The sequence below is a fragment of the Oratosquilla oratoria genome, chromosome 12 (assembly GCF_046742065.1).
Source record: "Oratosquilla oratoria isolate Oo_2021 chromosome 12, ASM4674206v1, whole genome shotgun sequence".
In the NCBI taxonomy this organism is placed as follows: domain Eukaryota; kingdom Metazoa; phylum Arthropoda; class Malacostraca; order Stomatopoda; family Squillidae; genus Oratosquilla; species Oratosquilla oratoria.
The window spans coordinates 23,800,250-23,826,229 of NC_134788.1; the positions used below are offsets into that span (position 1 = coordinate 23,800,250).

The 25,980-nt window shown below is 44.8% G+C and overlaps 1 protein-coding gene across 3 annotated transcripts in view; it reads right to left on the reverse strand.

The window, feature by feature from the left end:
* LOC143031107 (uncharacterized) overlaps nucleotides 1-25,980 on the reverse strand; it is a 202,836-nt gene that overhangs the window by 25,541 nt on the left and 151,315 nt on the right. The window contains exon 5 of one of the 3 annotated variants that reach the window (XM_076194551.1): nucleotides 4,681-6,048. The exons of 1 other annotated variant lie outside the window; for it this stretch is intronic. In XM_076194551.1, coding sequence (XP_076050666.1) covers nucleotides 5,530-6,048 — 519 coding nt within the window. In that variant the 3' untranslated portion in view covers nucleotides 4,681-5,529. Of the gene's footprint in view, nucleotides 1-4,680; nucleotides 6,049-8,808; nucleotides 11,149-25,980 lie in introns of those variants that run through there. One more of the 3 variants, XM_076194552.1, reaches the window with a different exon arrangement.

A 25,980-nucleotide genomic window follows, 5' to 3' on the forward strand; every position in this document is an offset into this window, starting at 1 on the left:
ATTACTATCCTTTTTGAGTTTCTTTCCACGTCCTCTTGTGTTTCTCCTGTCTCAATTTAGTAAGTCCTTTCTATCAAGTATTTCTGTGCCTTTCATGATTCTACAGATGGTCAATAGTGTGTGGAAGGGTGGTGAGGTAAATGCCAAAAACTGTTGGAGTTTTAATACTGACGTTTCGTCCTAGAAGGACTTCTTCAGTGAGTGAGTGAGTGAGTGTGTGTGTATTTACCTAGTTGTATTTTACAGGAAGGGGAGCTATGCTCGTGGTGTCCCATCTTCATATCTCATTTTATCTAAAATATTTTTAAATTCATGTATTGTTTTTGCACACACCACTTTCTCATCTAACTTGTTCCAATTGTCTTGTGTGTGTGTGTGTGTGTGTGTGTGTGTGTGTGTGTGTGTGTGTGTGTGTGTGTGTGTGTGTGTGTGTGTGTGTGTGTGTATTCACTTGGTCTTTGGATCACGTGTTGGACTCGTGATCGACAGCTATTTCCCTCCTGGAAGAGAGCTCAGAGTGTGTGTGTGTATTTACCTAGTTGTATTTTACGGGAAGGGGAGCTATGCTCGTGGGGTCCCATCTTCATATCTCATTTTATCTAAACTATTTTTAAATTCATGTATTGTTTTTGCACACACCACTTTCTCATCTAACTTGTTCCAACTGTCTATTACTCTGTGAGGAAAGCTGTTCTTTTTCAAATCTCTTCTATAGCTGTCTTTTTTTATTTTCTTTCCGTGTCCTCTTGTATTTCTGTCATCCCATTTTATCAGATTCTCTCTATCAGTAATTTCTTTGTCTGTGTATTTACCTAGTTGTATTTACCTAGTTGTATTTTACGGGAAGGGGAGCTATGCTCGTGGGGTCCCGTCTTCATATCTCATTTTATCTAAACTATTTTTAAATTCATGTATTGTTTTTGCACACACCACTTTCTCATCTAACTTGTTCCAACTGTCTATTACTCTGTGAGGAAAGCTGTTCTTTTTCAAATCTCTTCTATAGCTGTCTTTTTTTATTTTCTTTCCGTGTCCTCTAGTTTTTCTGTCATCCCATTTTATCAGATTCTCTCTATCGTGTGTGTGTGTGTGTGTGTGTGTTTACCTAGTATTTACCTAGTCATATTTTATGGGAAGGGGAGCTATGCTCATGGTGTCCCATCTTTGTACCTCACAGTGTCTACTTTGCTCTTAAAGTCATCATGTATAGTTTTTGGCACACACTATCATTTTATCCAGTGTGTATTTACCTACTTGTATTATACAGAAAGGGGAGCTATGCTTGTAGTGACCAGTCTTTGTATCTTGCAACATCTAGTTTGTTCTTAAATTCTTGTATGGTGTTTACACACAATATTGTTTTGTCCAATTTGTTCCAGACATCCACCACTCTGTATGGAAAACTATTTTTTTTCCAGATCTCTTCTATAACTATCCTTTTTGAGTTTCTTTTCATGTCCCCCTGTTTTTTTTTTCTATCCCACTTTAATAAGTCTTCTCTGTCAAGGACTTCCATGCCTTTCATGATTCTGTAAATGGCCAATAGATCTCCTCTTTCTCTTCTTTGTTCCAGGGTTGGTAATTCCAGTTTAGACAATCTTTGTGGGCAGTGTCATGTCTCTCAATCAAATCAGTAAAATGTGGAACTGTCTTTGCCTGCGAGGTTCCTCCTCAGCACCTGTGACCAAGACTTGGTATACCTTTACAAGCTCTCAGTAGCTTGATTCTTTCCCAGTGCACCTAGCTTTAAAAACAAGATAAAACTAAACTTAAGATATTCGACTATAACTATTATTTGAATGTAATACCAAGTGTAAATACTCGTTACGGTTGTAGAGAGAGGGTGGCAGGATGTGGGTCAGAAATGGACGACCACAGCATACTGTCCGTCTCAATTCCTCGGGCAAAAATAACTAAAAATACTGTTACAGCTGCTCCTAAACGCACAGAACAATGTACTGGGCACAAACTAAACAATAAAAACCTGGCAGCGTTTTATCTCTAAGTCATGCTAAAAAAACTGTAGTTACGTGATAAAGGATACAAATAATTAAAAGATATAAATCGCATTCTGGAAAAGCCTACTGGCCTCCGAGCGTACACGCATCTGGAAGCGTGCAAAGACGCCAGAGCGACGCGTGACGTCACAAGCACCTGAGCTTTGGAACCTCTTTTGGTCCCGTCGTTCATTCTTTGTCTATTCTTAGGCTTTGGGAAAGACAATTTTGATTTTCGGTCTGTGTATGCATGTGTGTGAGTAGCGAGGAACCACGTGGAGGGAGAAAGAAAACGCCGGCGTGACTGCCGAAGCTGCAGGACGAGCAGGAGGGTTGGCGTGCAATGCCGCTAGTGCGCAGCGGAACGCTCCAGTTCCTGAGAACCCTGACCGCAGCGTGCTTGGTGGTACTTGAACTGGTCCATGCGGTGGAATCCCTTTTGGCAGGCCGGGCACCTCAGGCGGTAGCAGGTGGGCAGGTGGCCCTGGCAGTGGCGGATCATGGACTCCGGGTAGGAGAATACTTTTCGACACAGCGGACACACCGTGTCACTGCCGTACAGCATCCGTGCCACGCGTCTTGGTGGAACTCCGCGCACCAGCAGTTCCTGTAATACAGTACGCGGTCAGCACCTCAGCCTGCATCAACACCCACAACCACCACCACCAATACAACTATCACCACCACCAACACCACCACCACCACTACCACCATCATGCCCAGCACTACAAGCAGCAGGAAGACTTCAAAACTGACACAACACGACATGCCTGCATCACCATCACCATTAACGTCATCATTAAAGGAAGAGCATTTAAAACCGTCACCAATAATGCTATCTGGCAACTCGAATCAATTGAACCTGCCTGATCGGTTCCAAAATTTGAACGCACATAAAAAAATGAAATTGAATGAGTAGGGGAAAAGATAATATAAAAATGACATTTATATATATATATATATATATATATATATATATATATATATATATACATATATGTATACATATGTATGTACACACACATAGATACAAGTTTACAATGAATAACACATAACACATTGACATATGTACTCCACCTGACACTATCTTTGAGGTAGTTTCCAGTAGTGAGCATTATACATACGTCAATCCGTAATAATAACCTTTAGTACAGTATAGAGAGAAATAATCGTAACAAAAGGACACTAGAGAAATAGTTGCTGAACTCTTGAGTTTATAAGATTCTTGTATGTAGTATATTTCCCATTCGCTACTGACTAGGGTGTGGAAGACCCACTCGGCTTAATAAAATCCCTTGGAGACCATACAAAATTGGAAACATTTTTAGTTTCCATCAAACTTTCAACACCTATAATAATCAACAACAAAGTTATGTCGTAGCACATTTGTAAAATAATACTGATGACCCGCTTTCGGAGACGAATAAGCGAAAATATAAAAATCTGTGTATTTCGATCTCTGTGATCCTCTCCTGCTCAAGAGGATCACAATTAGTGATCGAAATATACAGATCTTTATACTTTCGCTTATTTATCTCCGAAAGTTGGTCATCAGTATTACCTATAATAATCGTAATTAAAATAAAAATGTAGACAACGGGGTGCATGAGGATTTATAGTCGTTTTCACGCCAAGATCCCAAAACCCATGGGTCAAGTCTCTTATTTAATCTATGGGATACAATTTAAATGCTAATATAATTGTTCGAGGTGCCGTCAGGCGATTTTATTCAGCCAGGGTGCGCCTGAGGAACTATAATGTTGCGAAATGTGGCAGATTTCCTCCGTAGACAAATTTCGTTTTTACTTCCTATACCTATTCTTGATTTATTCTCAACTTGATTCACGTAATCAAGGGATCATCGATATATATATATATATATATATATATATATATATATATATATATATATATATATATATATATATATATTACATGAGATTTAACCTTAAATATTCATGTAAAACAGTTTCACACATTTTGGTAGCAACTGAGACGTTGTTTATGATATTCATCCTGCTTAAAGTACTATATACAAGTAAATGTTGTCATTTCTAAATTCATAAAATACTGAGAAAAATACTTATGCTATAAGTGGGTTATATATATATATATATATATATATATATATATATATATATATAAAATTATATATTATATAATACTATACATTATATATATATATATATATTTATATTATATATATTATATATATTTATTATATATATTATATATATACATACATATATACATTACACATATATACATACATATATACACACTATAATATATATATATATATATATATATATATAACAATATAATATATACATTACATATATATCTATTATATATGTTATATATATATATATATATATATATATATATATATATATATATATATATATATATATATATATATATATCAATGTCATTCTTATCCAAAGGGGTTTCAAATTTTGGTAAACATATTCAATATATTTTCTTAAAGAGGAATAAAAAGAATATACTATATTATCGTATTGATGTTTATTTATTTTTCAGTCGAAATTATCAATTCATGAGGAACCATTCAAGTTCCCCCTTAGTCACAACTCGACTTTCTCTATGTTCAGGTCAGTGCATGTACCAGGCAAAATAAATAAAAAACTTTATCTTTCGATAATTTTATTCAAAGGCTTGAGTATAACTGTTCCTGAGACATCAAGTTTCGCCTGCGTTCGTCACTATATATTACCCCAAAAAAATGTCGATAACTTTATTCAATGGATCAAGTACAGCTGGTCAAACAAGTTCTCACCTGAGTCAATATACGCATGATGTAGGCATACTGCAAATGGAAGCTCCCTACCCATTCCTTCCACTAACCTTCTGTGTCACACTTTTTTCAATATTTATGTATACAAAGTGTATCCACATTCATTTTCTTCTTCGGTCCTCCTAGTCGACATGACGTCATAAACCCCGCCTCCCTGCGCGTTCACCGATTCTGTACACTTAAGGCTCTAAGGGTCATGTTCTTGGATACTACATTCACCCGTATATGTGAATCATGTGTGCATGAAGCAAACACTAGGACTGTCGGAATCTGGTGTATCGTTTCGTCCTCCTTGTTACTTCTTACATGGTCACATGTAGCTAACATGAAATGACAATGCAACGTTAGGTTAGCATGTCTGAGCCGCGGTACAACAGTAAAAATAATAAAAACAATAAATAATAATAATAATATCAACAATAATAGTAATAATAATAATAATAATAATAATAATAATAATAATAATAATAATGACAACCGTAATAATAAACAATAATTAAAAATACAATTTTGGGCCTTATCAATCAAACGGCTCTCCCACCCAACTAGAATCCTGAGAGCAACTGTCACAACGGCATGGGTCTTGTCCGTTTCCTGAGTGGATTGCCCCGGATGATAGAATGTTGAGATAGAGAAATAGAGAGAAATGGAGAGAGAGAGAGAGAGAGAGAGAGAGAGAGAGAGAGAGAGAGAGAGAGAAAGGTGAGAATATTTCTACTGCTGCAGGTTGTACTGCCCGGGCATTTGGTGGGTCCCAGGTTGCTGTGCGAAGTGCTGTAGCGAGGAAGAGGAGGAGGAGGATGGGGACGCCGACGAGGTAGAACTTGAGGAGGAGGCGGGGAGTTCGAAGGGGAGGTGCTGGTGTCGCAGACGAAGGTGCCTCTTGAGGTTGCTCTTGACGGAGGTGCAGTAGTCACAGCGCGGGCACCTGAACTCCTTTTCCCCCGTGTGGATGGTCAAGTGCTGCCTCAAGTTGCACTTGCGGATGACTGTCCCACACACTTGACACTGCACCCGCTGCAGGGACGACGACGGCGTCGGGGCGGTGCCGGTTATCATTCTCCCTCCTGAAGAAGGCGCAGAAGGAGGAGGAGGAGGAGGAGGAGGGGCCCAGCCGTCGTCGCGTTGCCACACCATGCAGGCCCAAGCTGCTTCGCTGGCATCGTCTCCACCACCTCCACCACTACCACCATCACCAACACCACCACCACCACCACCGCCGCCGCCTCGCCGCTGCAATGCACATATACAACCTCCGTCAGTAGGTGCTGGGGGCCAACGCGTGCAGAAGACATACACGCATGCATACATGGGGTCTATGTATAAATGCATATGTATACATATAAACACGTGGGAATGTGTGTGTATGTGTGTACGTGCTTTTAAGCAAGGTTTACACGCTACGATAAATTGTAGCGATTTATTGTAATGAAAAGGTTGTTACAATTTGTCATTACGTGTAATTAACAGGAGATCGTAGCGATAAACAGAAAAATATGACGTCATAGTCCTCGCTTCGCTGCGAGCGAAGCGAGGACTATGACGTCATATTTTTCTGTTTATCGCTACGATCTCCTGTTAATTACACGTAATGACAAATTGTAACAACCTTTTCATTACAATAAATCGCTACAATTTATCGTAGCGTGTAAACCTTGCTTGAAGCAAGTAACCGCTAACGGGTATTCGGGTAACAGGTCGAGTAACCCACCCGACAACAAGGCAGAACTACTAAAACAACCTCGGGTAGTTTTCCAAAAACCTTTATTTGCCTCTCCTCCCATACTCCAACAATTCCTCCTCTCCATCACAGTCTTCCTCCACCCAAAGCAGCTAGTGGAGGAGGAGTAGGTCCTCCTTCGTCAGGAAGGTCCTTCTCTGTCTCGGGAAGGCTCTCCGTCAAGGAGGTCCTCCTTCGCCAAGAAGATCCTCCTCTTTCGGGAAGGTCCTTCGTCAGGAAGATTTTCCTCCTTCAGGAGGGTCCTCCTCCTTCAGGAAGGTCCCCCTTCGTCAGGAGGGTCCTCCTCCTTCTGGAAGGTCCTACTCCGTAAGGAAGATCCTCCTTCGTCAGGAGGGTTCTCCTTCGTCAGGAAGATCCTTCTTCGTCAGGAAGGTCCTCCTCCTTCAGGAAGGTCCTACTCCGTCGGGAAGGTCCTCCTCCTTCAGGAAGGTCCTACTCCGCCAGGAAGGTCCTCCTTCGTCAGGAAGATCCTCCTTCGTCAGGAAGGTCCTCCTTCGATGGAATTTAAACAAAATAATCATCTGGTTCCTCCTGTGACAAGCACACCAATCTCAGTCTTCAGAATACACTATATAGTCTATACCATTTCACACATATATACCCAGTTATGTATATACATATATATACTATATAGTTATGTACACATATGTACACTCTACGGAACATGGACTCCAATTTCCGTGTGTGTGTGTGTGTGTGTGTGTGTGTGTGTGTGTGTGTGTGTGTGTGTGTGTGTGTGTGTGTGTGTGTGTTTTGTGCATACACAAAAAACGTATATCTACGTAAGACCCGTCCATATACTCAACCATAAGCGTCAGCCTGTATGTTGCAATACATACTCTATAATGTTACGATGAAGACAGAATTGTTATATATATATATATATATATATATATATATATATATATATATATACTCACACACACACACATATGGATATAAAGATTACACATTTTAATGTCGACAATTGGCTAATCTGACGCGCACGACCCCTAATAAGCATTCCTTGCCACACGACATTTTCGTCTGTCAGTATTCTAAATTTCACATCATACGTACACTCCTGTATATTTACAAGCATAGACTTTTACAAATATTGTGTGTGTGTGTGTGTGTGTGTGTGTGTGTGTGTGTGTGTGTGTGTGTGTGTGTGTGTGTGTGTGTGTGTGTGTGTGTGTGTGTGTGTGTGATTAAGGACACAATATCACATACCTACCACAGATATAGAGTACAAATCTTATTTGTATATATACAAATATACATTTATACATTGAATATGTATATACACACTATCACATAGGAAAGAAACACACGTACGCAAACCCATTTTGTTTTCTTTTTTAATTTTTTTTTTTCATTACCACGAAAACCGTAAACGTTGGACTTTCTTGGAGTTAATATATTTTTTCTTTATTAAGAGGTATTCATGTGATATCTATATATATATATATATATATATATATATATATATATATATATATATATATACACACAAATTATTCCTCATAGGGGAAGCCTGTATTACTTCTCAATTTCTTCATATATGTATGTATATATATATGTATACACACACACGCTGCCCTTACAAAACTAGACTCTTTCTCGTCTGGTGGTTCAGTTGCTGCTTCCTGAGCGCTTGGCCAAAAGTTCGAATCCCGGGTGCGCGGGAAGCAAACTAGGATCAAAGGCTTGATACGTAAGTACTCTGTACGTTATCGTCATGTCAGGCTTATCTGACAGGTCTATCATACGAGGCTGCATCGTTCCTGGTTTGGAAATGTTGTTGTTACAGCATCGACAGATAACATCACTACTTCAAATAAATAAAATGTTGACGAAATTAAATGAAATTAAGACAAAAATAGTTCTGGACATTGACTGGAATATTCAATACAGTAATACAGTGCATAAAGGATTAACTTTTCTCACTAATTCCTGTGTGTTCTCTCTCCCAATTTCACTCAAATGAACTCTCATCAGGAAAAGGTAACATCCGTCGATCACGAGCCCAGCACGTGATCCGAGACCCACTCTTTGCTGTGCGATTCCACCAAGACGCTTGTTGCCATCCCCAGGGACTGGCATTCAATCCCCGGACCGTGCAGAAACGGTGACACGGAACCAGCCCCACAATAATACAAGACAGATATTATTATTTCAACGTTTATTTGTGATTTAGGGAACTGTGGGAGGACAGTTGTCGGTTTCTGTGGGGCTTCGGGTTAGCGAATTGGTGGAATGCGAGGAGACAATTTTGACTTGATTTTTTTTTTTTTTTTTTTCGTGAGGATCTCGTGAAAATACACCCCACCTACAACATCACTCTCTCACCAGATTGTACACCAGAACGCGCGCGCGCGGACACACACACACATACACACGTAAGTAAACACAACCACATGACATCTGCTCTTCCTTCTTAGCACCACTACAACTCCATATAAACCGAATACTCACTCCCTTTACAAGATTATTCAACTCCCTAACAGGAACTCCCAACCACCCTGGGAGTCCATGGACTCCTGCAAGGACCAGGGAGTCTCCATAGTGGAGTGACAAGCCGAAAACTAGTGGGAGTTAGTGGATGTTTAGTGCTATACGTTAGTGTTGGTGTTTTCCCGCGAAGACTGAGAAACAGCATTCCATAAACATGGGGGTTAAGATGATTGGATGAGCGCGCGAGGTGATAGTTGTGTCCCAGTCATTGTAGGTGGAAGAAATATTGCATGGACAATTCCCAAGAGCTATTTATTTATTTATCTATTTTTTTTTTCGTCTATTATATTAGGCTAGATTATAATAGGTTTAGTTTTGTTTAGGGTACGTTTGGTTCGGTTAAGTTACGAGTTATGCTGTCTTTGGCTAGGTCGCGAGGACAACATAAATGAAAATCAACTTTTACAAAAAATAGGACGAATGGTCACTTCATCTTCTCAAAATACAATTCCTATAACGCAAGGACCAGGGAGTCTCCATAGTGGAGTCACAAGCCGAAAACTAGTGGGAGTTAGTGGATGTTTAGTGCTATACGTTAGTGTTGGTGTTTTCCCGCGAAGACTGAGAAACAGCATTCCATAAACATGGGGGTTAAGATAATTGGATGAGCGCGCGAGGTGATAGTTGTGTCCCAGTCATTGTTGGTGGAAGAAATATTGCATGGACAATTCCCAAGAGCTATTTATTTATTTATCTATTTTTTTTTTCGTCTATTATATTAGGCTAGATTATAATAGGTTTAGTTTTGTTTAGGGTACGTTTGGTTCGGTTAAGTTACGAGTTATGCTGTCTTTGGCTAGGTCGCGAGGACAACATAAATGAAAATCAACTTTTACAAAAAATAGGACGAATGGTCACTTCCTCTTCTCAAAATACAATTCCTATAACGCACAACCCCGCATGAGAGGTGCTGACGTGTGTGTGTGTGTGTGTGTGTGTGTGTGTGTGTGTGTGTGTGTGTGTGTGTGTGTGTGTGTGTGTGTGTGTGTGTGTGTTCGTGACTTATGTTTACACATATTTACATACAAATATGAACATACTTTACACAAGACATATAAACATACAATACACGTGTGTGTACCAGCGATGATGATCCCAACTTGTGGAATAACACACGCCCCTGGGTCTCCCAAAACTCGAGGAGGAACTCCTCTGGTCTTGCCCTCCACGTCCTCCTGCCGGAGGACCAACACAGACCCGTACGACCGTCGAGGATGTCTATCGGATCCTTCGTAATTCTTTTGACCGTCTTCTTCGAAAACGGCTCGAACTCCCGAAGTCGCTCTACGATTTGGAATGTCTTCCAGGAACCCACCGCGGGTTCTGCCCGAATCAAGCTCCTCTTCTGGGTACCTGGATGCACCGGGGGCAGGGCAGCAGGGGAAGAAGAGGAACCTAACGGTCGACGATCTAGAGAAAGGGGATGATCGGGTAGTCAAAGGAGTGAGTGGGCCTCGGGATGAGGACTGGACTCGATGGCACCAAGATTGTTTCGGTTCAAACACTACAACTGCGGCCGTGCTTCTCTAGGAGGCCGTGGGTGGATCTACGAGGCTCTTGGAGGCTGGCTCGCGGGGCTGTGCAGTCTAGCGGGGCTCCAAGGGGTGAGGTACAGGGGGTGGGTGGTGCCCGTGGGCGTGCCTGGAGGCGAGATGGCGGCGTAAGTTGGAGCGGTCGCCCGAGCGGTAGGGGCATCGCGGGCAGGCCCACAGTTTCTCGCCTGTGTGAGTCCGCAGGTGGCGGCGCAGGTTGGCGCGGCTCACCGTCGCCCCGCACATGGGGCACACGGCACGCGGGGTCACGTGCAGGGCCGCCGCTTCCACGGGGGCGCCCCCGCCCCCTCCACTGTTCCCGCCCCCGCCGACGGCGCGCCCGCCGCTACCGCCCCCTCCGGTCCAGGGAGGCACCGCCCCTTCCCACGTCAGCCCCCAGCCACGCTCCCGCGCCCCGCCACCGTCGCGCCGCCCAGTCAAGGTCTGGTCCGCTGGCGCAGCCGCCACCCCGGCCGGGTCCGAAGCCGACGCTGCCGCCGCCGCTGCTGCCGCCACCGCTGCCGCCACCGCCGCCGCCGCCTCTGCCACCCCGCCGCCGCCGGTCTGCAACAACGACACCAAAGACTTGAGTCTTCATCTTCGACCTGAAGAGTCTCGCCTGCATCAACACCAACATCATAACCACCACCACCACACATCCCCTCCTGCCTCCCTTAAGGGTCATTCACACGGTCAAACCCGGTTTGTCAAACAAGTGTTTGAAGTGACGTTTGACCGTGCGAATGGGGTGTCAAACATGTCTGACAAACGTGTTTGTCAAACCAAATACCCCATTCACACGGTCAAACATCCCCTCAAACACTTGTTTGACAAACCGGGTTTGACCGTGTGAATGGCCCCCCTTACACATGGTGACTAACTTCACAAATTCTATTGCGCCTCGTGAAGCAGGCTCCCCTCCACCCCCTCCTCCGCCTTCTGCAGGAGCTGACGCAGAGCCACCGGGTGTTCCTTGTGACGCGACTTTGCAATGACGGAGGTTACAATGCGCTTACGGTGCTGACAGGAGGCCTAGGCGACGCCAAGAAGTGTCACGCTACAAGAAGTCATGTCACGATGTCACTGTCCACATGCTTGGCCAAGAGCTTAGTAAAAAATAGATAAATAAAGACAAAAAAATAAATAAATTATGACGTCACGAAACTTGTGTGTGTGTGTGTGTGTGTGTGTGTGTGTGTGTGTGTGTGTGTGTGTGTGTGTGTGTGTGTGTGTGTGTGTGTGAACAAGCATTATCCCACATTTCGTTCAAGAAATAATACATAAAAAAGAATCACGAAATCCGTATATATGTCTTATATTCTAAAGAACACTCAGAACAGACTGCAATGTACAGATTCCCAGCTTTATCCATATTATATATATATATATCCGCTTACATCATATATATATATATATATATATATATATATATATATATATATATATATATATATAATATATTTATTGCTGGTAGCCACAAAGGAAACCTGAAACAGTAATTCCCAAGCGCTTTCGTGTTATTCACATTCTGAAATGGGAATAACACGGAAGCGCTTGGGAATTTCTGTTTCTTTCCTATTTCCTTTGTGGTTACCAGCAAAATTTGCGGATCACGTGTTTTTAGTGATCATTCTGCATATATTATATATATATATATATATATATATATATATATTATATATACATATATATAATGTATTATACATATATACATATATATATTATATATATATATATATATATATATATATACAAAAAGATCACAAATAGACGTGATCCAATAAATAGCTGATAACCACAAAGGAAACCGGAGAATAAACTATAATTCCTAAGCGCTTTCGTGATATTTCACGTCTTCAGGGGAATACAAATGAAGACGTGAAATAACACGAAAGCGCTTGGGAATTCCAGTTTCTTCTCCGGTTTCCTTTGTGGTTATCAGCAATATATATATATATATATATATATATATATATATATATATATATATATATATACATATATACACATTTTCACAACCACAATGCACTCTAATTCTAAGCCATCAAGGCCGATATGCAGAAATTGAAATGTGGTACTGCCACATACACATTTCAATTTCTGCATGTTGGCCTTGATGGCTTAGAATTTGAGTGCATTGTGGTTGTTAAAATGTATCTCTAATCACTGGGACCCATTCATTGTTGTACACACACACACATATATATATATATATATATATATATATATATATATATATATATATATATATATATATATACACACATGAGTTGTTTGGTCTGTATCCGTATCAACCAAGATGCTGATCCCCAACAAGGCAAATGATTCTGACTCTTATGCTACAATGGCTTAATGACCATTTTCCACAGAGCTGCAGGTAGCAACGGAAGTCGAGATTTATTCCCACCATTGTCTTCCCATTGCCTTTGCGTCCAGTGGCAGAAATGTGGAAAAAATAATAAAAATAACAATAATAATACTTATATTAACAATAATAGCAATAATAATAATGATAATTATAATACTGATAATAACAATGATAATAGTAAAATAGTAATAATAATCATAATAATAATAACAATAATCAACAATAACAAACTCATAAGAAACAATAAGCTATAATAATAATAATAATAATAATAATAATAAACAATAATTATAACAATAATAATAATACATGTCAACAAAGAATACAATAAAATCCTCGTGTTACGATTCTCTAGTATGAGGGTACCCGGCAACTTGCAGTGCCCCCCCGAGTTGCCAGATACCTCCATAATCGTCATTCGCATCGCAAAGAACTTTAGTCCGCGTCTCGACAACGTTATTGCACTCGCTTGGTTGGTCAGCCGGTCGTGTTTATCGCGTCGTCTCCACCACGGACGACAGCACAGAAATACGAAAAAGCCTCCTTCTCACGCCATCTTCTCTCTTTCTCACAGATCCCCCGAAAGCTCACGACTGGCCACCACACGCGAACACCCTCCTCCAGCAGGAAGCGGCGGCCCGATCGTTCTCCTCCTGTTCCTCCTCCTCCTCGTCGTCGTCGTCGTCGCCGTCGCCGACTACAGGTCGCGGTTGTGGACGCCTCGAACGTGCTTCTTGAGGTTGGAGTGGTCGGCGCAACGGTAGGGGCACTCCGGGCAAGAGTAGGGCTTTTCGCCCGTGTGGACGCGCATGTGCACCTGCAGGTGCGAGCGCGACTGGGCCTGCTTGCCACACACCGGGCACTGGTTGTCCGCCCGCCAGTACCTCTCGTGGTAGCGGAGATGCGACCGCAGGCGGGCCGTGTCGTCGAACACGCGGCCGCAGATCGGGCACGACTGCACGACGTCCTCGCAGGCTACCGCCGCCGCTGCCGCCGCCGCCGCAGCCGTCATCTCCGGCGGGAGATTCACCAACGACACCAGCGACTCGAGGTTCGGGGCGGGGGGCATCCCAAGTGCCGAAGGAGGTGGTGGTGGTGGTGGTGGTGGTGGAGGTGGAGGAGTAGGAGTAGGAGGAGCCCGCATGGCGCGCCCCACCTGCAAGACAAGGCAACAAACGCCTTAGAGAGTGTGTGTCTCCGCCCAAGGGCCCCCCAACAACCCAAGCCCCCTCCCCCTCCCCCCCATTCCACACCACCCCAACCCCCGCCCCCTTCCACGCTCACAGGCATAACTCGCAGCACACAATAAGTATGTATGTATACATGTACACAACAAGCGCAGTCAATGCATCATCATATACATCCACACGCCTCCCTTTCCGCGCGCTGAGGTCCTTACGGCGGCAAGGCGCGGGCCTGCAGCTGCGGTGCCGCACTCCCCTCGTGGTTACGGACATGCCGCAGGTAGTTGCTGCGGTCCGCGAAGGCGGCGGAGCAGTGGCGGCAGACGAAGGGTCTCTCGCCCGTGTGGGTCCTGCGGTGCTTCTCGAGGTCGCTGTGGAAGGCGAAGGCGCGCGGGCAGGCGTGGCACTGGAACCGGGCCCGGCGCGCCTGGTCGTGGTACGCCGTGTGCCGCTTCAGCCGCTGACGCGCCACCACTTTCCCGCACTCCATGCACCGCACGGCGCCGCCGCCGCCGAGAACCACGCCTCGCCCGACCTCCAAACCCATGGCGCCGCCTCCTCCCCCTCCTCCTCCAAACCCCAAGGACACATCACCACCACCGGCAGACACCACGCCTCCTCTTTCTCCGGAAGGTCCGCCCATCAGCCAGGCCAGGTCTTCCCCTGGGGGCGCATGCGACGCCCACACAGGCAGCGCCGCGGCGGACACGCCCCCCGTGGAGGAGCAAGAGGAGGAGAGGACGCCCTGCAAAGGATGACACACCAATCACTGCCTGCACGCGGTCATCACCTTCGTCGTCACCACAACCGCCTCCTCCACAACACCAACACCCAACCATCTAGCAACTACAGTAATTTCCTGTCCCGACCCGTAAGAGATAAAGCCCATGCTCAAGGGAATACACACAAGCCTTACCTCCTCCTCCTCCTTACAAGCCCTTGAGCCATTCCCGAGAAGCCCCAGTCGACTCTTAACCCATTAAACTCCGATGACAAGATTCCTTGTCATTTGGTCAAATAAAACAAAAAATCATAAAACACCAAAATGTTTGATCAAACACCAGAAAAGTATGACGTCAGTCCTCGCTTCGCTCGCGAGCGAAACGAGGACTGACGTCATACTTTTCTGGTTGATCAAACATTTTGGTGTTTTATGATTTTTTGTTTTATTTGACCAAATGACAAGGAATCTTGTCATCGGAGTTTAATGGGTTAAGGTAACCCCAAAGGATTGGGTAAGCAAGGTAAGTCTCGGATAAGATCACCCGGGTCAATCTACTCTTTTCCAAACCTCTGACTCAGCTTCCAGTTCGACCAGTTTCATGCCACTAGTCCAGCTTTCTCAACCAATAACCCAGTTTTTCATGAGTACTATCCATGTCCCTCGGCAAGGCTGGAATACACATACAAAATCCCATAGTCTGACAAATGAATGGATGTCCGTTGGTCATTAAGACACCAACCATAACTCTTCGTATTCGTCTCAACAAATTCACAGGAAAAACACAAATCTACGCACACCATATAACCCTATAGCCGGATGTGATGCTGACGAATGGTGTTAACAGGCTTAGACTGACTGTCACGAAACCGGCGATACTTTGATGTGGAGTCCCACCAGCACGACCCCGTGATGATGATTCTTAGGTGTTTGGTGCCACAGAACTTTGAGGAGCCGCGTTTTCCAAGTATGCGGTGTCCATGTTTCTCAGCCGTTACAGCAAGACGAGGATCACAAGCGACAATTAGTGTCATTGCGGAGCATCCATTGACGATACTAAGGTCACCGTTCTTGTCTTCTCCGATGGTTCTGGAGCTGCTTGGACTCCCAAGTCTCCTGGACCAAGACCAAGACGAAGTCCAGGCGAAGAGGTTGTGGCCGCGGGGCAGCGGTGGGTCATGTCGCGAAGACCTAAGGTCTTCGCGACATGACCCACCGCTGCCCCGCGGCCACAACCTCTTCGCCTGGACTTCGTCTTGGTCTTGGTCCAGGAGACTTGGGAGTCCAAGCAGCTCCAGAACCATCGGAGAAGACAAGAACGGTGACCTTAGTATCGTCAATGCACTCCTGAGGAGTGCATTAGAGCGGGTCCAAGATCGATGCGGGGTGTGGGGTTGGAGATACTGGAGATGAGCTTTCTCTCTGATTGGCTGAGGCCGTGGACCAATACAGGACTCTGAATCAGTGGATGAAACTTCTTTTGAGGAGAGACAAAGAGAGGTAGCCCAGGATTTGTCGAATGCCACCGCATGCAAATGACCCAATCCCTGCTTTTCAGGGTTCTTAGGCGCGCCAAGCTCTTTGGAAAGACTGGAGACTGTTACTGCAGACTCCTGGGGACACGCATCATCTCTGGGCTCCCCAGATGAAACCCTGGTGAGATGTATCTCGGGATCCTCCTCCCGGACTTAGCCACAAAGCCTGAACGTTACAAAAAGTATATGAACTGGTTTCAACTAACATGTGAGATCTATGCCACACCGGTGAGGATCTCCTCTCTGGATTCGGCAAAATTATGGGGAAGAACTCTATGATCCTGGTTTCAGAGCCCTGGGGATCAACAGAAACTCATAAACCAGAGCTGCCAGTACCAGTAACTACAGTGAAGTTCCGTGGCAAGTCCTGGTCGATTACGAACTCGAGCTTGGCGATTGCATACGCCTCGGTAGGAGCCTATATTGCAATAAGAAGAGATGAAGTCCAAAGAATGTTTCGACCTCAATAGCATCATACCCTCAACCTCTATGAAGCGAGTTGTAATCGGTTAAGCCATTCAACCCCGATGACAAGATGTCTTGTCATTTGGTCAAATAAAACAAAAAATCATAAAACACCAAAATGTTTGATCAAAGACCAGAAAGATATGACGTCAGAACACGAGGACTGACGTCATATTTTTCTGGTGCTGTTTGATCAAACATTTTTGTGTTTTATGATTTTTTGTTTTATTTGACCAAATGACAAGACATCTTGTCATCGGAGTTGTAATCGGTTAAGCCTACGGGTATGTCCCACACCTACCTCCCTGTAGTGGGCCCAACTGCCGTGGCCTGAAGAGGTGTAACCTACGCTACTGATCTCCACGGTGTCCGGTCTCCTCACACAAGAGGTGACGAGCCCACGCCAGGAACGACGTAGCTGCGGCCGAAGCCCCCACCTGTGCCTTGTGCGCTTGGACTGCTGTGGTAGGTAACAGTCCCTGCAGGGAATCGGAGAGAAGTGCGGGATTCGAACCCATAACTCAGGGTTATCACATGACCTATGCTTGTCGTCCGTAAACAGCATAACATAAGGTCAGAGACTGCCACGATCTTCATAAGGAAATCATTGTCTTCTTACCTCATCTGAGCTTACGCCACGAGGCGCTGAGCAGAGTAACAACTTCGATAGGTTTCAGGAATTTTCTGTCAAAATAATGCCAAGCGACTCTATCCATGCTCGGACGGAGTCCGGGTGAGAGGTAACGAATAAGGTCCAGTTTATAAAAAATTGTTAGCAACATTTAATTTGAAAGTTGGTCAATCCTCCCCCATATGACGTCATCAAATCTTGAGAGTAATTGGGTCAACAAAGGTCACAACGATCGTTTCTATGCTCATTCTATAGTTACTAATTATCACAGTGGTGCACAGCAAGAGTCCAAACAACACATTTTCCACTATATATAAGAAACAAGTTTATTGAAAATCACATACGGTTCTTCCTTTAACCTCATGACCTCTGACCTTAACCCATTCAACTCCGATGACAAGATGTCTTGTCATTTGGTCAAATAAAACAAAAAATCATAAAACACCAAAATGTTTGATCAAACACCAGAAAAATATGACGTCAGTCCTCCTCGCTTCGCTCGCAGCGAAGCGAGGACTGACGTCATATTTTTCTGGTGTTTGATCAAACATTTTGGTGTTTTATGATTTTTTGTTTAATTTGACCAAATGACAAGACATCTTGTCATCGGAGTTGAATGAGTTAAATCGAAAGGTCAGTCACTAAAGGTCAAGAACGAATGTCGCTTTACTGCCGGGCACCTCTTCGGTCAAGGGGATAACGGCCACCACCTCTACGTGCCCAGACAGCCAAAACCATGCAAAAGTCACCTGAAGTTGTAAGAATCGAACACGGGTTCATACACACCATGCAAAGGATCAGAACAAAGTCGCTACTCGGCGCGTGAGTGGGGTACCAGAGTCAGACAGAAGATATGGAATATCACTTCCCTGTGCCCGTGGTGCATAGATGGCCTTCACCGACCTCGAGGTTAACCCTTAGGTTAGATCACGTGATCTGTTTTTTTTTTTTTTGTTTGTTTGTTTTTTTTTTCAAAAATTGATGACAGGACGCCAACAAATGTTGACCTACGTCTCGTCATTCGGTCGATCTTTGGTGCCTCGAGTTTTTCGTTGAATATGCAAGTTTTGGTGTCAAAATCCCGGCTAAAGTATGATGAGGGAATGCTCTCTTACAGTACGGAAAACGTAATTTCATAAAGACTACTGAAAAGAAAAGACTTCACTTTTTTTTTTTTTTTCCCCTCGGAAAAGTATGGTGACGAGTCTTCCCAATGCGGAAAATGTTTTTATATTATACATGCATACACATACACACATACTGAAATGGGCTAATTCGGTTGGAGAAACTGTCCATAGCCTTGCTTTTTACGGTGTTGAACTGTGAGATTTTTTTTTTTTTTTTTTTTTATGTGCGGTTGTGTCAGAGATATGTGATGTCACCAAGGTTATTCAATGTGTACACAGACGTCTAGAGACATGGGAAAAGACAGCGCAAGAGACAGGAATAACTGGAGCGATCAGACGACGAAACACATTTGGACGTTCCCCGCATTTCATCCGTCCACTATCGGATGCGGAACGGGGTCGAGTGAATCGGTGAGGATGAACCAGATTCAGCTCTCGGACCCTAGGCTGTACCTGACCCACAGATCTTGGCAAATCTTCATCCCCAAAGTGGCGGGATGGGAAGGGTAATGGTGTGGGAGCTTGCTCAGACTCCACCATCCCCTTAGTAAGGGTAGAGGGAAGGATATGAAGGCAGAGGTAAGAACAGATATATATATACCCTAGCTGCCACTCAACGACTTTATTCAACTTGAGTAGGGAGACAAACTCCCCCGAAGTGAGCGGGGCCATTTTTCCAATCCATCTCGAGCGACTAAGAAACCGACCGCCATTCGATTAGTTCGACCACACCACCCGGGGACGAAGTAAATCTTTACTCGAAAGGTTCCGGATCGCCCTGACTCGAGGACGAGCACTGCGGAGGAGACGGGGACCTCGCGGGATCCAGCGGGAGGATCGGGAGAGGCTCCTGCCCAGCAGGGGGACTGGAGCCAAGGGCGTCCAGCTCCTGCGAACCGTGACTCCGGACGTGGCGCCAGTAGTTGCTACTGGTGGCGAAGGCGGCGGAGCAGTGGCGACAGACGAAGGGTCTCTCGCCCGTGTGGGTCCTGCGGTGCTTCTCGAGGTCGCTGTGGAAGGCGAAGGCGCGCGGGCAGGCGTGGCACTGGAACCGGGCCCGGCGCGCCTGGTCGTGGTACGCCGTGTGCCGCTTCAGCCGCTGACGCGCCACCACTTTCCCGCACTCCATGCACCGCACGGCGCCGCCGCCGCCGCCGAGAACCACGCCTCGCCCGACCTCCAAACCCACGGCGCCGCCTCCTCCCCCTCCTCCTCCAAACCCCAAGGACACATCACCACCACCGGCAGACACCACGCCTCCTCTTTCTCCGGAAGGTCCGCCCATCAGCCAGGCCAGGTCTTCCCCTGGGGGCGGAAGCGACGCCCTCACAGGCAGCGCCGCGGAGGAGCAAGAGGAGGAGAGGACGCCCTGCAAAGGATGACACACCAATCACTGCCTGCACGCGGTCATCACCTTCGTCGTCAACCCCAATCATTATGATGACCACTAACACTAAACTCTGTTTCAGCAGGTCCGAGAAAAAGGAGACGATCACTTATATGGCAATATCTACCGCCCACCAGCGGTTGGGGTCGATGCCATGCGAGACCCTATGTTTCTCACACCAGTTAAACCCATTCAACTCCGATGACAAGATGTCTTGTCATTTGGTCAAATAAAACAAAAAATCATAAAACACCAAAATGTTTGATCAAAGACCAGAAAAATATGACGTCAGTCCTCGCTTCGCTGCGAGCGAAGCGAGGATTGACGTCATATTTTTCTGGTCTTTGATCAAACATTTTGGTGTTTTATGATTTTTTGTTTTATTTGACCAAATGACAAGACATCTTGTCATCGGAGTTGAATGGGTTAAAACAGAGTATAGTCCCTCCGACTTGTATCACACCAGACAAGTCCTAAAGTCCACCCCCTTCACACATACAATTTTATCGTTGATTTACTTGGGATCGACCTCGATATGACGTACACCAAACACGCCATCCTAAAAAACATTTCAATGACAATGACCAAAATAATGATAATCGTAAGAGGTTTTCCTGATCCGATGGGTTCCATGGGAGCTGGGAATTCGCCATATGTAGCCCCTCAACTATTCCCCCCAATATATATATATATATATATATATATATATATATATATATATTATACACACACACACACACATCTAAGATCAAAGCTAACATTTCCAGGCAACTTATGGGCATAAGGTTGATTCACTCGTTCGAATGTATACAAATACAACCCGTATCGTCTACGGTAGCATGTCTCAACCTTTTCCCGACTTTGGCATCCCCCTGTATAGTCAGTTCTAGGTCGTGTACCACCTTCTAGATATCAGGAAAAAGGTACGCCGCCACGCCACTCAAATGGTACAAAACTTTCCAGCAGTCCCGTAGACTCGTTTCTACACAGCATGGTGGTTTTGGTGTTCCCATGGATAAGAAACAGTGCTCTACAAGTGTAGGAGACTGTGCAGGCTTTCAACTGTGCGGTTAGTGTCAATACCCTCGGATATTAGTCTTTAGTAGTGACAAGATAAACCCGCACATCCATAATTGTATATTTTTCTTTATAATAATAATAATAATAATAATGATGATAAAAATAGTGGTGGTAGTAGTAATAGTAATAAATAATAATAACGACAACAGCTAAACTAACCTAACCACATACTCGAGACAAGCTTTACGACGCCATTAATATTTAACTTTCTTCTTACTTTCTAACCTTCCATCTAATAAATAGGAAGTTATTATAGAAATTCATTTTGGTGGAAAAGAGAACTGACAATATATGTGACACACAATGACCATTCAACTCCGATGACAAGATGTCTTGTCATTTGGTCAAATAAAACAAAAAATCATAATAAAACAACAAAATGTTTGATGATCAAACAGCACCAGAAAAATATGACGTCATCAGTCCTCCTCGAGGAGGACTGATGACGTCATATTTTTCTGGTGCTGTTTGATCATCAAACATTTTGTTGTTTTATTATGATTTTTTGTTTTATTTGACCAAATGACAAGGCATCTTGTCATTTGGGTTAAATCAGGTTTTCGTTTGACATACTGAACAATCCTAGGTTTTCTGTTCAGATCAATTCGATTATGATAAAAGCTTATCATTTTCCCCCAAATATACATAAATAATAAAATAAACCTATCATTTTTCAAAATAATCTTTAAACACGTGTCTATGAGGCTCGATTGTTCAATTTTGTATATCTATACAAATTCAATTGTGGATCAAAATTCAAATTTCGTAGCAAATAAATCGATATATAAGTCATACAGAATAAATGGACAGCAATAATGCTTAAAATAATTGAAATATACAATTTTTTTTTTTTTTAATATCAGTAGTCTAAGCAAACTATTCTGGAATGCATATGATACTAAAGATTTCCAAGACCAATCGCGCATATATCATTCCCCCCGAGATTACTAAACTACTATTAAAATGGTGAAAAGAATGGTTGGTTTCCAACGATCTGTTTGGATTTCGTCCAAGGTTAGAAAATTTAGTGTATCCGTAGCTTAAAGCTACGATTATAATGGTCAAAGGAATGGTTGGATTCCAACGATGTGATTGGATTTCGTCAAGGTTGGGAAATCTAGTGTATCCGTAGCTTCAAGCTACGATTATAATGGTCAAAGGAATGGTTGAATTCCAACGATTTGTTTGGATTTCGTCCAAGATTGGAAGATTTAGTGTATCCGTAGCTTAAAGGTATGAATACACTGACCAAATCCTCCAACCTTGGCCATAATCCAACCGAATTGTTGGAATCCAAATATTTTCTTTGACTAGTAACCGTATCTTTACATACATTGGTTTAGCAAAGCTATTTCTTTCCTCACTAGAGCTGGGCTAGAGTGCTATTTACCTTTGCTACTTGGTTCGAGTAGAAACGACTTCAGTTACAATATTCTAGGTTTATGGAAGATTATCTTTGTGCCTAACAATCGTATTCTAGGTTTAACTTTACTTAGTTCATTAAACTCCGATGACAAGATGTCTTGTCATTTGGTCAAATAAAACAAAAAATCATAAAACACCAAAATGTTTGATCAAACACCAGAAAAATATGACGTCATATTTTTCTGGTGTTTGATCAAACATTTTGGTGTTTTATGATTTTTTGTTTTATTTGACCAAATGACAAGACATCTTGTCATCGGAGTTTAACTTCTCTTAATTCATTATTCTATGACGCAAGAGTAATTTTGAGATTTGTAAATTTGTCAAACATAAGATCGTAACCCATTTCTACTCGTACGAAATAGAAAAAAACAAGTAGCATGCTAGCGAGAAGTCCCCAGTGTGCCGTCATTTACTCACACCATGTGCAAACACTACGCCTGCTTAAATCACTTATCAAGATTCGAACCTAGGCACGTCACTAGGTGGGAATCACAGCTCAATTCTACAGGACAAATGGTGAGGGGCGTCAGAGGGTGTCATTCCCTCATCCTCACCTAGAGGTGCAACCCCTTGGGGCTGGCATTCGGTCACCGGACTGGGCCCATGATCTCTTAGCTTTCAACTAACCGGCGACTGATCCCGGAATCGTTGCCGGCTCCTGTGGGGTGCTGCGGGCTTCGTCGGGTGAAAACATAAATCCTACTATAGGTGGTTGTAATTTACACCATTGATCCACGAGATACAACTTGCACCATTGTATAAAGAAAACATCCCATTCACACCTAGTTAGTCACCATCTAGCAAGATTATGGTCTGACGTCATCTATGACGTCAGCAAACCCCTGGTTATGACTTCACCGATGACGTTTGGTAATAAGCAAAGGAGAAATCCCTTTCAGCCACATCATCCATTCACAATCTTCATCCAATTATTCCTCTATTTTGACCTCTCTCCTCGATGCTCCTCAGACACACACCTCACCATCGAGAGCTTTTCAGCAGCTTCCTTTAGATCTTAACCGAGGCAGTGATGCCCTAACGAGAACCACAGACCCTCAGCCTCCTGCAGAAGGCGCAGCCGGCGGAGTACCTCTCCCGGTTCCTCTTTTTTGACCTCTCTCCTCGATGCTCCTCAGACATTCACCTCACAATCGAGGGCTTTTCAGTAGCTTCCTTTAAATCTTAACCGAAGTAGTGATGAGAACCACAGACCCTCGTCCTCCTGCAGAAGCCGCAGCCGGCGGAGTACCTCTCCCAGTTTCCCCGAAGTCGAAAAGGATATTGAGACAAAGTTAAGTACACATTCGTAGGACAAGAGTCCCGTTTATTCTTAAACAAAATACATTTAATTCTAGCGCAGTTTCTCTCTCTCCTCGTTCTCCTTCTCCTCCCGCCTAGTTAGCTTGGTACAACACGATACTCCATGTGGGGTAGGGGTGAATGGTGTACAATGGTGACAGCACAATCCTCGGTAGCTGGTGTCAGGGCATGGAAACACTAGCACCCCCATACACGAGCACACACACACCATAAAAAAATAAATAAAAAAAATCGCCCCCCCCCCCTTCAGGGAGTTCTTCCTGCTGCTTGATGTTCCTCCTCCTTCAGGCAGGGGGAGGGGGGGATGTTCCTCCTCGCCCACCCGCCCGTCCACCACGTCCTCGTGCCGCCTCTCTTCACGTCGTCCAGCTCCCCGTCTTCGCCTCCTTCAGGAGAACACGATCACCGGCACCCTCACCTCACCCTCCAACCTGATTCTCAAGGTCATACTTGGTTTCACAATTGCTTCTCACGGGTGGACAAAAGGTGTGTGGGGGGGGGAGCAGAAGACTGGTAGTGGTGATATTTGGGGGGGGGGTACATACAAAAGGGGTACATCTTAGGGGTATTCGGTGTGGGGGGGAGGGGAAGGGGGGGGGTGCAAAATGATCAACAAGATCGCCTGGCGCCATCTTCACCCCACCCCCCCCAACCACCACCACCATCGCCACGCTCAGGCCATGGAAAAGCTTTCACTAATACCAGTCATGCCAATACCCTTGAGCAAGGGGATACCTGTGTGTGTGTGTGTGTGTGTGTGTGTGTGTGTGTGTGTGTGTGTGTGTGTGTGTGTGAGTGTGTGTGTGTCTACGGTCGTAGCTCTGGTTTTCATCCGGAAGGGGAAACCGCTGTCGATCACGAGTCCAGCACGTGATCCACCGATTATCTTTACAGCGTTATGGACCTAAACAGTTCTTCTAGCTGCCGCCAGGCGGTTTTTATTCAGTCCTGAGTCGACGGTAAAAAGTCGACGATTTTTCCGCCCGTGTGATGACCACTCCACACTGCCTGACTGTAACTCAAAACTCCTGACCTGCCTTCTTCAACGAGACCTGCTCCCGTAGACCTGTCATCTTCTATGACCTGACCTGACCTAACTGCTCTTATTCCCTTGAGCTCTGCTCTTCTTGACCTTTCCACTGCTACTAAACTGTACATTTGTTTTGGTTACCAGGAAATATATATATATATATATATATATATATATATATATATATATATATATATAGTGACAAAACCGAACGATGACGCATCTCCCTATACGCCGGACAATTCCATTCAGGCCAAGGACGAATTCAGGGGAAGACCCAAGTTCATCCACTAGCTGGATAAAATCCTCTGGCGTGTGTGTGTGTGTGTGTGTGTGTGTGTGTGTGTGTGTGTGTGCGTGTGTCGCTTATGAAGTACTGTCCCCGTCGTGGCGTGTTGTTTTCGACCTGGCGTGGTCTTCTGATGACGTCATCCTATCCCCAGAGTATTCTCCTTAGACAGGTGACTTCCTGTTAGTGTGACGTGATGCTCGGGCGGAGGTGCGTACGTCCCCCACGCCTCGCCGGCCCGCTGTTTTCTCGGAGGATGGCAAGCATCTACCGCCCGGGTCACCTCCCTAGGTGGCGGCGTGCGGCGGCGCGTGTGGGTACGGCAAGGTGGGATGGAAGCGGCGAGCGTGCTTGACCAGGCTGCTGCGGTCCGACACGTGGAGGTCACAGTGCGGGCATTTGTACGGTTTTTCGCCGGTGTGAACACGAACATGTTTCTCCAGGTCCTTGCGGTAGGCAAAGCTCTTGCTACAGAGACCGCAGATGAACTGCGGGTTGCTGGCGCGGCGGCAGTAGTCCACGTGGCTGCGGAACTTGAGCACATTGGGCAGGAGCTTGCCGCACATGGGACACTGGAGCACCCCACCACTGCTGCCGACGCCGCCGCCGCCGCCGCTGCTGCTGCTGGCCGGGGTGGTGCCGTCTATGCCGTACAGCGCCATCGAGGAGGTCGAGGAGGAGGAGCAGCAGATCGAGGACGAGCTGGCGGCGCGGCCATCCACGCCCAAACCCATCACGCCCATCATGACCGCGCCCATGCTGCTACCACGCCCACCACCCCGGCCCTGAAAGCAAGACAGCGAATCACCTTAACAGCCTCCACAGCCAGCT